Source organism: Leptodactylus fuscus, chromosome 6 (assembly GCF_031893055.1).
Source record: "Leptodactylus fuscus isolate aLepFus1 chromosome 6, aLepFus1.hap2, whole genome shotgun sequence".
Classification (NCBI taxonomy): Eukaryota; Metazoa; Chordata; class Amphibia; order Anura; family Leptodactylidae; genus Leptodactylus; species Leptodactylus fuscus.
In genome coordinates, this window is record NC_134270.1 from 80,206,071 (window position 1) to 80,219,237 (window position 13,167).

At 39.9% G+C, this 13,167-nt stretch overlaps 1 protein-coding gene across 2 annotated transcripts in view; it reads right to left on the reverse strand.

Annotated features, from left to right (window-relative positions):
- Positions 1 to 7,669: 7,669 nt before the first annotated feature.
- LOC142210854 (galactoside alpha-(1,2)-fucosyltransferase 2-like) overlaps positions 7,670 to 13,167 on the reverse strand; it is a 102,289-nt gene continuing 96,791 nt past the window's right edge. For both annotated transcript variants that reach the window (XM_075280317.1, XM_075280318.1), the window contains exon 2: positions 7,670 to 8,828. In XM_075280317.1, coding sequence (XP_075136418.1) covers positions 7,693 to 8,763 — 1,071 coding nt within the window. In that variant the 5' untranslated portion in view covers positions 8,764 to 8,828 and the 3' untranslated portion in view covers positions 7,670 to 7,692. The remainder of the gene's footprint in view (positions 8,829 to 13,167) is intronic.

The window sequence follows — 13,167 nt, forward strand, 5'->3', positions numbered from 1 at the left end:
CAGATGTTTTTTTTGCCCTTGGTGGGATTTGAACACCAGGAACCCAGTGCTGCAAGGCTGCAGTGCTAACCACTGAGCCACCGTGTGACCTACAGTGTACAACATTTGGCCAATCAACGCTGGTTCTGCCGGAGGCTCATCTATGAGGAGGCGGAGTCTAAGATCGGACCACAGAAGTCTCCATTGTGGTCCGATCTTATACTCCGCCTCCTCACAGATGAGCCTCCGGCAGAACCAGCGTTGATTGGCCAAATGCTGTACACTATATAGCATTCGGCCAATCAACGCTGGTCAATGCATTCCTATGAGAAAAAGTCAGCTCCCGCATAACCGCAAGCTGCCAGCTCTCCCAACTAGCAAAGAAGAGCCTGCTGCAGAAGCAGAGTTGATTTGTTGAACGCTATATACTGTATAGCATTCGGCCAATCAATGCTAGTTCTGCAGGACGAGTAAGGTCACATTAGCACTTGCCTCCCATCTGGAAAGAGTCCGCAGGAGGACCCCCCCCCCCCCTGAACGGAATATCAGTGCAACTGCAAGCTCTGTGCAGTTAAAGCGCATGGACCCGTTATAGTCTATGGGGTCCGTGCACTTTAACTGCACAGTGCTCCTCCTAAACACTCTCCTCCTGCTACTCATGGACTTGGCAACTCTCCTTTAGTCGAATAGTGGTTTCCCCTGAAATGAGCATTTTTTCCCATAGACTGTAATGGGATTCGATATTCGATTGAGTAGTCGAATATTGAGGCTCTACTTAAAACGAATATCGAATCTTGAATATTTCACTACTCGCTCATCTCTATTAAAGAACTCAATTTAATCCCATTTTAAAATCTAGGACTGGATTCACACATGCAGTTTATTATGCAGTACTGCGAACTAAGCAAAGAAGAAGATACAAAATAGCAAAGATGCATAAATGTTTTCTTTAGGCTAGCTACACACAACTGAGTTTCACCCATGAAACTCGGTCCATGTGTTAGCTAGAATTACCGGCTTAAACTTAATACTGGGATCTGAACTGTTAGGCCTGGTTTACATCTGCATTCGGTATTCCATTCAGGGAGACTGCTTGGGGGCCCCCGGACGGAAACCTATGCACATTAAAAAGCAGTTAGCTAAGAAACCACATGGACTAAAGACTATAATGGGGTCCGTGAGGTTTCCACATGGTGTCCGCATGAATCATGCGGAGAGAAAAGTGCTGCTTGCAGTACTTTTCTCTCCACATGGTTTGTGCGGACACCACACAGAAAACACTCGGACCCCATTATAGTCTATGGGATCAGTGTGATTTCTTAGCTAACCGCTTTTTAAAGCGTTCGGTATTCCATTCGGGGAAGTCCCCAAGTCGACTTACTGAACGGAATATCGAACGCAGATGTGAACCAGACCTTAGCAGTATAGTTACCTGTGATGATAGGAGTCCCTGCCTCCCAGCGACATACTGTGTCATACTGTTATTTGTACAGGACAGTATGTTGCTGGGAGTTACGGACTCCTACCATCAAAGATAACTAGTATACTAGGAGTTTTGCTCCCAGAATGAAGTTAAGGCCGGTAAATCTGGCTACACACTGACCGATTTTCATGGGTAAAAATCAGTCATGTGCAGCTTGCCTTCCTTTTTTGTTTTTTTCTATCAGTTCCTGGCTTTGGCCAAAAACCTGTGCTAAAAACTGCATCAAACATTTCATGTGTGAATCTATGCTTTATCAAGAACACAAACCTTTGGCCTATCATTTAAGCATTTTTCAATAGGAGCAACCTTTAAAATTAGCAAAACCTAATCATGAAACTTACAGATGTTAGACATATGCAACATTTATATACAGCAATTATACCAGGCAGAAATACAGTTAAAAGAAATATTCACCTGAGTGAACCAAGTCAAAGATACCTAAAGCTCTCTGACTCTGCCTTCAAGTAGATATCTATTTTGTGTAAACATAAATGGCTTTTGTGCTCAAGTTAAAAGAACTTCAGTTTTGTAACTTCCTTATATTCTTCTACCCAGGACTGTCCAGACACACTTGTGCACAGCAGACTTGGAAATAGAGTGCGTAGAAAAGTCAGCAAGGCTGGGGCCCCATGTGGCATAACACAGTGTTTTACCGCCATGTGAGGCCCACACATTGTGAAAAATGTGCGTTGTGGTTGTGGAAATTGTAGCATATCACTTATACCTACGGAAACACTCAAAGTTTCCATATAGGTATAATAGCAGTGCTTTCTGTAAAAAGAGCTGCAGGAAAAAACACAATGTGGTTTTTACTGCATCGCTTTTTTGCTGTACTCCGCTACTTGGAGCCTTAGCCTAAAGTAGGTTTCCTTTTTACTTTAGTGATCCCACGATACATTATATCACTCACCAACCTTGTTTTTATTCAATGTTTATAGATCATCTGGTTGCAATTTGTACATTGCTGGAGATGGATTGTAAGACTTAAGCAAAGCATTATCCAGAAATCCTAAACTGGAGCATAAAAAATTGGTGGTAGCCACCAAAGAATGAATTAAGTGTTGGACCACTCTATCCGGTGGCGATATATTGTGAAGTGTGGTTATTGGCTACCTTACACAAGACATAATGAATTGCAGATCATATATATATATAAATATATATATATATATATATATATATATATATACAGTATATATATATATATATATATATATTAATATAGGGCTACTCTAAGTATCCCCACAATATTTAAGATGTTAAAATTGAACATACAACAATTCCTGACAACTTATCTCTCTCTCCCTATCACAATAAGCAAGCACACCAGCACACTTGACCACCAGGTTTCTAGAGGTGGCCTTATTGTAAAGGTCAACATGATATCAAAATCCATTATGTAGCATGAAGCCCGAGTACTTGAAAGTAGGGCAGAAAAACCATTTAGTTGCCATATGTAGACCTATTAAGAGGATACTGGGCGTTGGGAAGGGTATTAAGGGTACTAAGTGTATTGTTTATGCACCCTAGGAGCAGGCCAGGAAACTGCTATTGGGGCCCATGTATGAGGGTCCATTACAGATTGCTCATCTACTGGTTCCCAAATTGTGGCTAATTATTAAGGAAGGCTTTCCAGGAGAAAAAATGGTGTGGTGTTAAGCAGCTCCAACTGAGGCTCCACTGAAATGTTAGTTTTGGGCTCTGCCTATAACATGCACAGCTCTGGCTAGAAATCTCAGTGTTGATTAAACCAGCACACATATCGAGCAGCGGTGAAATTCCCAGAATGCCAGGATACACCGGTATGCAGCAGATAATACAAAATCTACGGTAACTAAAGGCACTGTTGCAACATATTAACACTTAACATTTAATAAATATTTTTAAAACGCATCCCCACAGAGATACCTTCAATAACAATTGGCACCACAGCCGGTCTAGAAATAGGTAGTATAGTAGGTAGAAAATACAACGATCTTACCAACATCTGTAGGCAGGATTCCCACGGTAAGGGTGCATCATACAGGAGAACAGAGGGAGAACTCTCCCTGTAGCCAGAGACTAAATCTGTCACTACAGGGAAAGTTAAGTAGTCACTTTCTCCTCCATTGTGGGGTTTCTTTAATACTGTTTTTGCCATTGCAGACAGCTATTTGGATCATTTATAACAGAAAATTTCTTTGAGCATAGATGTCAGATAAGAGAGTTCATAAAGTCCCCTGATGAGTTACTGTACCAGGAAACGTGTAGGGACTAGGGAGACTTAGGGTCACTTTGGAGGGTCAGTTTGGTACTGCCCTCATAAGGGTGGGGGCACTTTTGGGGTTTGAGGATGAGCATTGGAGGGTGAATATAGGGACCTCTGTTCTCCTTTATGATGCACCCTCACCATGGAATCCCGCCTACAGATGTTGGTAATATCATTCAATGTTCTACCTACTATACTACCTATTTCTATACCGGCTGTGGTGACAATTGTTACTGTTGGTATCTCTGTAGGGATCAGTTTTAAAAATATTTATTAAATGTTAAGTTTTATATGTTGCAACAGTGCCTTTAGTTAAATGTCAGTGTTGCTCGATATGTATGGTCATAAACAGAAGCGTTAGACATCTATGTCCCACTATTATGCTATAAGAGTTAGAATGTCGATGAATGGTCATTCTAGGAAGTAATGAATGGGATATACAGAAATTGCACAAGGTGGGTACACTCCCTTAAAGAATTAGTAACCTATTTTCATTTTACTAGGAATAAGGTAATACCATAGCAACTTTTCTTATGAGATATTAGTACATTCTGATATTGCCAAGGCACATAACACAGCAATTATAAAATAGTGTACAATAAAAGAGGAGTAGCAAATACTTTTGTGTCAGTTTCTTCACTATAGCAAGGCAGTTGGTGATTTTTAATATGCATAAAGTTAGGCCCCATGCACACAACAATGATAAATGGACATGTAATTGACATATTTCTTAATGCCTGGTAAATATCCATTTATAGAACAATGGCAGTCAGTGGGTACATAACTAAATACTAAACTAAGAGTACCTAAATACAAGACAACTGGAGTACTGTAGTGCAAATATTACCAGTAACCAATTCATATCTGTCTAAAGGGTTCTAAGAGTGTATTCACACATGACAAATTCTTGGCAGACATTTTTGTGAATTTAAATTCATTCCATAAATATAAATGAGGCTGATTGTCCAACATATACATTTCTGCAAGCTACATTCACATTTATAAATAGATATAGAGTATGTTTTAATAGACAAGCTGCCCTTTCAGTGTTTGTTACTTTTCGTTACTAGTTAGGTAGCTCTGAGAGGTTGCCTAAGGGTATGTTCACACAGAGTTTTCTGGCAGAGGATTTTGAGGCGGAATCCGCCTCAAAATCCAATGCCAAAAATGTCTCTCATTGGCTTCAATGGGAGCCGCTTGCTCCCATTCTTTCGGACCAAATCCAGAGCAGAATACCGCAATGGGATGCCGGTGCACTGCATCGGCATAGTCGCGCAGAATGTTCACATGCAGAACCTATTTACTGCCGTGTGAACATAACCTTATCTTGATCTTGCCAGTGTTTTTGTTACAAACTTTTTCAGCCAAAAAAGTCCATACAAAAATGTGACAAGATTTGTTGTGCATATTTGATTCTGCAATGATCTGCAGCAAGTGAGTAATTGAATGAGGCCGTCTCCTTCTTCTAGTAGCCACTTCTGACTTAACACAGACTTCACTTCTTTAAAAGATTGACTTCTCTCAGAAGGACAAGCTGTTTATGGCCAGGGCCCCACATAGCGTAAACACCGTGGCACAAAAAATGGGGCAGTAACTACAACGTGGAAGGGATTCCGGCTAATCCCATCTATACATCACAGAAAAGAATCTGCAGCGGATATGCTGTGATATCAAAAATGATCAAGTTTTTGTAAATCACAGCATGTCAGTTATACCTACAGAAACTCTGGTGCTTTCTGTATAGGTATAAGGGTCAAAAAGTCCGCAAAGATAAACTCCAAACACTTTCTGTGAAAATCGCTGTGGGAAAAACCATAATGCATTTCCGCTGAGGTTTTTACTGCAACTCTTATTGATGGTGAGTTCTTAGCCTATATCATATTTTCTTAATTTCAATATACCATTGCATCCACCCTTAACTTACAATTTGATTGCTTATGAAAGCAATTAAATACAATGTCTTTAGATATTCACAAAAACAATACAACCATTGTGTACTTATGGCACATTTGGCGCATTTGGACCAATATTTTCCTTCAAAAAGGTGGTATTGTTTTTGTAAACATACATGGGTTGTGGGGAAAGGGGGCATGAGCTTAATACTCCAAAATTGTGGAAATTTTAAAGTGAAACTCTGGTTCAAAGTAAGAAAACAAACTGATGGTATAAATGTAGACTAGACAGTCTAAAGAAGCAAGAGACTTACTATCTAGCTAATGCCCCTTGGATATATATGACACGTTTTCAGACTGTCTGTTACTATCATCTTGAAAAGCTGTTCTCATCATACACATACAGTATTTGGTTATGCCTAGGCAACAGAAAAGATAAAGAAAAACATATAGGTAGCTCTACAATATGTTGGGAATTATGTCAGACACAGTCAATGGCAAAATGTGGTCCAAAATTCAGAATATTCACAAAACAATGCAATAGAAGTACCGTATTTTTCGGACTATAAGACACACCTAGGTTTTAGAGGAGGAAAATAGGGAAAAAAAATTTTGAAGCAAAAACTGGTAAAATATTTAATATAAGGGTGCATTCAGACTACGTAACGCCGGGCGTGTATGAGAGCCATACACGCCGGCATTACGGCAGACTGCCGAACACTTCCCATTCACTTCAATGGGAGCGCTCGTAAACGCCGCTGTTACGAGCACTCCCATTGAAGTGAATGGGAAGTGTTCGGCAGTCTGCCGTAATGCCGGCGTGTACGGCTCTCATACACGCCCGGCGTTACGTAGTCTGAATGCACCCTAAGGGAGTTGTAGTTTTGCAACAGCTGCAAGGCCACATTGACAGGTGACCCTGCAGCTGTACGGGGACGCATAGAGTGTTTTTTTTTTACGGGACCAGAAGTACTTTTTAGTTTACCATTTTGGGGAATATCTATTGCTTAGATCACCTTTTATTGAAAAAAAACCCAGTGGTTTATGACATATGATTTTCTACTTTTATATATATATATTCTAGGGACAGGAGGTGATTTAGAACGTTTATTTATTTCATATTTTTATTATATATTTTTAAAGCTTTTTTTTTTTTTTTTTTACTATTTTATTCCCCCCCCGGGGCTTGAACCTGCGGTCACTTGATTGCAAGTCCCATAGACGGCAATACAACTGTATTGCCGTCTATGGGACATTCTGTCTATTACTATTACGGCTGGTCATAGACCCAGCCGCAATACTAATATTTAGCAGTGACAGGCCCGGGAGCCTCATTAGGCTCCCGGCTGTCACCCGAACAGGTCGGCTCCTGCGATATCGCCGCGCAGGAGCCGGCCTGCATCTTTACAGGTACGGGGGAGGCACAGGTTCGGGGGAGAAGGGGCCACCGATACTGTCCCGGCATCCGCTGTACTAGAGAGGCGGATGCCGGTGAGGGATAGACGCCGGGGCCTGAGACATCGCTGCCCTGCTCTGCATGAAGCCAGCGGCGGGGGGACGGAGGAGCGGAATAGCATCACTCCTCCCGCTGCTGGCTTCATGCAGGGCAGAGGAGCGCAGCGATGTCGCAGGCCCCGGCACCTGTAATGGCGTCTATCACTTGCCGGCTTCCGCCTCTCTATTACAGCGGATGCCAGGCGCCACATTCGGCCTATAAGACGCACCCTTCTTTTCGTCTTATAGTCCGAAAAATACGGTATGTTAAATTATAAACGAAACAAAACTAAACAACTGAAGTTTTCCATGTATCTAGAACAACTTCCTACGTTATGCCTTTACATAGGCTTTGTGCAGAAGGTCTTATATAATTAGCAATTACATTTTCACCATAGAGAATCTGTTTTTAGAAAGCTGTCAAATAAATAGTCAAACTCATATTCATATTAAAAACATAATAATTTATAGAAACGCTTAGCTCTGTTAATATCCATATTGCTGTAGTTGCTTTGTCCAAAATAAATATGGTAATAATTCTTTTTGAATATGACTATGTGTGATATAGGCAGCTTTGGCATCTCTTGCAGTTTTTTTTAGTGCCGTAGTGGAGATAGGTCAGCTGGAATCCCTTTCCATTCTGGTAGGAATGCAGCATCGTAATGGAAAAGTTTCAAGAATTCTGATTCAGGAAGTGTAAAGTTAGTGAGGTAGATGGTTTCTCCTCCAACCAGGTAACTTGCCCAAAATCCAAATGTCCCAATAGTCATGATTGTGTGGTTACAACTAACCAGAAGTGCAAAATCTTTGCCTGGAGTAGACTCATTGCCATCCCCAGAGAAGTAGACATCTCCCTTGGAATTGTCAATATTCTCTTTACACCATTTCATTCCATTACTGGTTACAACAAAAACTGGTTCTTCATATTTATTTCTGAAATAGTTCATGGCTTTCTGCAGGTATCCTTTGTCTGCAATCACACCCTTCCATACATTTGGCATGACGGTCACATAATCCCCTCTCCGTACATGAACCCCAATATAGGTGACATTTTTCCGAGAACCTTTTATGCCTTCTAAAACTTGGTTAGCCTCGGTCTTAAGATAATCATGGATGGTAAATTCTCTAAGGATATCCTCCCGAAGATGATGAAAAAATGTCCATGAACAAGGATAGCCTGTTAGTTTAATAAAACTATCTTCAATGTGATTATATTCCTCTGACATCCAGTCATGTATCCAGTATTCTTTAAACGGGACATGCTTGGCCACATTGTCATGTAAAACTGGCAATGTGATTTTAAATATTGGTGCCAAGTAGTTATGCATGTCTGAAAGTATAAAAGCTTGACGTCCATTTGCTTTGGCCAAGGCGTACAATGCAGCATATTCACCCATATGATTTCCCAACCTACCATCAGGTTTTACAGTCCATATTCCTAAATCTTTGCATTTAGCTACTATCTCATTGTCACTTTTTTCTGATACATCTTTTGTTTTAGGTGGTTTGTCATCTTTTTCTGGGCATATTAAAGATATAGGCAGATGAGCAGAAAATGTCAAAAACTGCATTCGATGCTGTAATCTGTATAATACAAAGAACACAAATAGGGACATAAACAGACAGCCCAGGAGAAAAAGTCTCTTTTTCTTGTTAGACAACTCCATCTTCGTCTGGTGTCTTGCCTGCTCTCTGGATGGTAAAATTGATTCATTGATAAGGAACCTAATACCTGTTGAAAAGCAAAAATATGTTTAATTATTATACACAGAATATAATCATATAATAATCCATCTCTTCAATAGAAGCATAAGCTGATATGTGTTGCAGAGTGGTTTAGTGGTGAGCACTGTTGCCTGGTTGCACTAGGATACTGGGCCAAATAAAACCAAGGACGACATCTAGATAGACGTTGAATGAACTGCTTTTGGTTACTGGCAAAACATACTGGCAAATTGTCCCTAGTGAAAGAGAAATAAGATCTTTGCCTATTGGAAACAGACAGTGATAGTAACGTCTATGCAGAGCTAGATACTATGCTGAGAAATCAAGAATATAGAAATAAACACAATTGGTGAAATGAATATAAATATATGGCAACAAAAGAAATATAACACATGTGACTTGTTGCCTGATTTGAGTTGAGTAGGTGGTGTTCTGATGGATAGTCCAAGGTCATGTGATGGACACATAGGTACTTGGCTCATTCTAGTCACAGTACAATAATCACAGTTGTATCTTGCTAGGAGCCGTATACCTGTGTATCTATCACATGACCATAGACTCATACTCAATGAAAGTTAATGAATCACAGCAGAGATCTAGAAAATAATAGCAAATAGCAATAGCAAGAAAATAATACTGCAAATATTGGAACAAGGGGCACAATCTGAAATTATTTTGTGAGCGAGGATCAAAAGCAATTCCAGAGATTATTATTTTCTGGAAAAGGTAGTTGAGGCTTGGACAAACTTCCAGGAGATAAATTCGGAAAACCAACAATAAACAAATTTATACATGACTAGGAAAAATAAATCTATCCTAAGATAAAAAGAAGATAATATAAGGACAGATTAAATGGACCATGTGGTCTGCTTCTGCTGTCAGTCACACCATTAACAATTGTGTCTATGATTCAAGTGGTTATGTTAAAGGATAAATACAGATGCGTTTTCTGTTCATCGGTCAGCAGCACACAAATGGGTTTATGTCCCCCTAGGTCCAATCTACAATTTGGACTTGTAGATTGTGGACAAGTCCTGGACTTAGTTTATGGATTGTTGATCTTCCTGTTCCCAGGAAGAGGGTTTCTTGTCATGGGAACCATGTCCCCTCATTTAGATTATGTTGGTGCATACTCTTGTCGGTTAACAGGGTCACTGCAGATGGAGGATTCCTCTTGCCCTCCTTGCTGTTGGAAAGAGTTACTGTACTTGGTATCCTACAGGGGACAAAGTTTGTGCACGTCTATGCCATTTTTCATAAAACATTTTTAAGATATGCACTCTTCCAGTATATAGGGGTGTCCGAAATAGGTTCTGTAACAATTTAAAGTTAATACTTCTACATTCCAAACATTATTTCATGTATCAAAACTTTATTCCGACATGTTGTTTAAACAAGAATTCATTCACACAGCAGAAAGTCAATCAATAACAGTGCCCAAACGTTTCAGTCCCTCGTGGACCTTTATCTGCGGGACATCTGTTAGGATGACCTGTGATGCATGAGCACACTGGCATATGAAAAAGAGATTGGGATATTTCTTTCACATATATGATGCAGCTGTATATACATATCCTAATTCAGACTGTTTGCAACCAGTGATATCTCTGGAAATAATATAGATACCATAGAGATTCTCCTTTTTCATATGACACAAAAAGCAAGTTTCTAAGGTTATAATACCCGAGATATAACTGTTTCCCTCCCCTACCCTTATTTTATCTGCATTTCAAACAGTGAAGTACTCCATATAAAGTAACACTCATTGAGAGGCAGGAAGAGCTCTCAATACAGAAGCCAGGGGAAAAATACAGAGATACAGGATTTCACAGAAAGGAGAGAAAACTTGTTAATAAAGTATATTATTACATTTATTATGACACAAATATTGCCAGAAAATCAAAAGTTGTCAGAAAGTTTATTTATGCTTTAAATGGATAATAAGGATATACACTGTGTGGTCAGGCAGCATGACTTATGCTCTGCTCCTGTTGGCCGCTTTGCTACCTGGTGCCAGGTAACATAACTGGTGTGTTCATATATTACGTCATATGTTTTGCAGATGATATCTGCTGTTCCCTTGAAGCTGGTTACCTCCACTCTCATGTGAAATCTGCTGTGATCTGATTATCTAAGGTATTCTACGGTCTATAATCTGTATGTTCATGCATGTTGCCTTATAAATTGGCAGGTGATATCTGCTGTGATCCATCTGATAATTTCTGGTATCATGTATTATAGATAGAGATGGGCAAATTGGTTCATAACAAACCAGAGTTGACCTGAATATTCAAAATTGTTTGGTTTTTAACTAATCCAAACAATTTGGAATTCGTTAGCGAACTAAAAGGGCCACTACGTCATGTGCCTGGAGTCAGTGCTGAGGTCCATGATTAGGCCACAGCAGTGACATGGACACACTGAGCATCATGACATCATTATGTGGTAATGTCAGGTGTATGATGTCAGAGGAGAGCGCCACGTGTCACTGAAGAGACCGAGACAGAGAGCCAAGTAGGCTCTAAAGAGGTAACAGAAGGTGAGTATAAGTGTTTTATAGTTTTACACCTCCCCTGCACCTCCACCTATTATACTCTGGAGTCTGAAGAGAGAATAATAATTTCAGATAGGTGCATGAAGCTAGAAACCTGGCTCAGCCACAGCACCCTCCACCTTGCAGAGAAGAGCCTGAATCTTCTAGTTTTCCCATAGATGGCGCCTCTTGCTTTCCATGTAATGGCAGCTCAAATCCATGCAAAACAAACATTTTGCTTTCTAATCTTTGCTGGGTCACTCTCTGCCCATGAATGAACTGGTCAGCAGCTGGACAGGCAATCTTTTTGTATTCCTCCATTTCCATCTGACAAAGAATTGCCAGAAAGATGATGAACAAGCATGTGGATGTCATAGCAAGAGTACTATTTTCTTGTATTGCTCTCACATCATGGCAAGGGGCTACTTCATTCTCACATCAACAATCTTCAATTATCTTCAGTTCACCAAACCATTCTGAAGCTTTGGAACTCTTATTGGACAAAAGTCCCAGATTGATTTTCCATCCAGGCTTCACATCAACTACTTGGGCTGAGATTCAGTATTCCCATCTCTCAGGATCAGTTCTGCAGAATTGCAGCCTGACCAAAAAGTAAATAGAAATGCAAAAAATATATGCACTAATTAGAAAACTAACAAACCAAAAACGAAATGCACTAAAACTTGACCTTTATTAGTGATTTTAAGAGCCCAAAAAATAGTGGCACCGTTTGACTACCACCAATAGTAGGAGATATTAAAAGGTGGAATGGAGTGGAGATAACGTCTTAAATATGTAAGTCTCTCAGGAAAAGGCCTTAATATTCGAGCTATAAAATCCACCTGACATAGACTCACTAGCCTTAGGATGGGTTACTGGTCTACCTGGTTTTCGTTATTTGGTTCCATGAATCACCCACAGCCCCCACATGCTAGAGGACAGGCATGCATACAATCAGGCTGAGCCAATATTAGGACCTAATACACACTAGCAGGGAATGCAGTTATCACTCCCTCCTATTTAAAACCCTCCACTCCACACACACTGAATTGTCAGCACATTAGTAGAATATAAGCTCGGCCTGACGGTCCGTTTCACCAGACAAAAATCGGTTCATCAGAGGCAATGCGAGCTATTTAAATAATGCCGGCAATGTTGTATAGCATCAGTATATGTTAGTAGCATGTAGTCGCTCAGATCGGTTGTAATGTCACCTGTTAGACCAGTAACCCAGCCTAAGGCTAATGAGTCTATGTCAGGTGGATTTTATAGGTCGAATATATATTAAGTCCTTTTCCTGAGAGACTTACATATTTAGGACGTTATCACCACTCCATTCCACCTTTTAATATCTCCTACTATTGGTGGTAGTCAAACGGTGCCACTATTTTTTGGGCTTTTAAAATTACTAATAAAGGTCAAGTTTTAGTGCATTTCATTTTTGGTTTGTTAGAATAGCAGCCTGACATCATCTTCATCTTCAGCAATTACATTATAGATAGCATGGGATGGAGGGTTTAGTTTTTGGCAAAACCATGCTGATAAAAGCTTCTCAGATCACACCCAAATTATTAAACATTTACAGATCCGATTTGTTCGCTGCCAATGGATGAACAATAAAGAGAAAATTTGCCAAAATTTGTTTCCTGTAGTCAACACAACTTACCCTATAGTCATGTGAACTTCGTAGTATTCATTAATGTGAATGGCAGATATATCACATGATCAATACTTTAACTCTCCATTTTAGGTCCTGCTCTATTTTTGTCCATTTTTAAGGATCCTTCTATGCACTGCAATATATGAATGATCT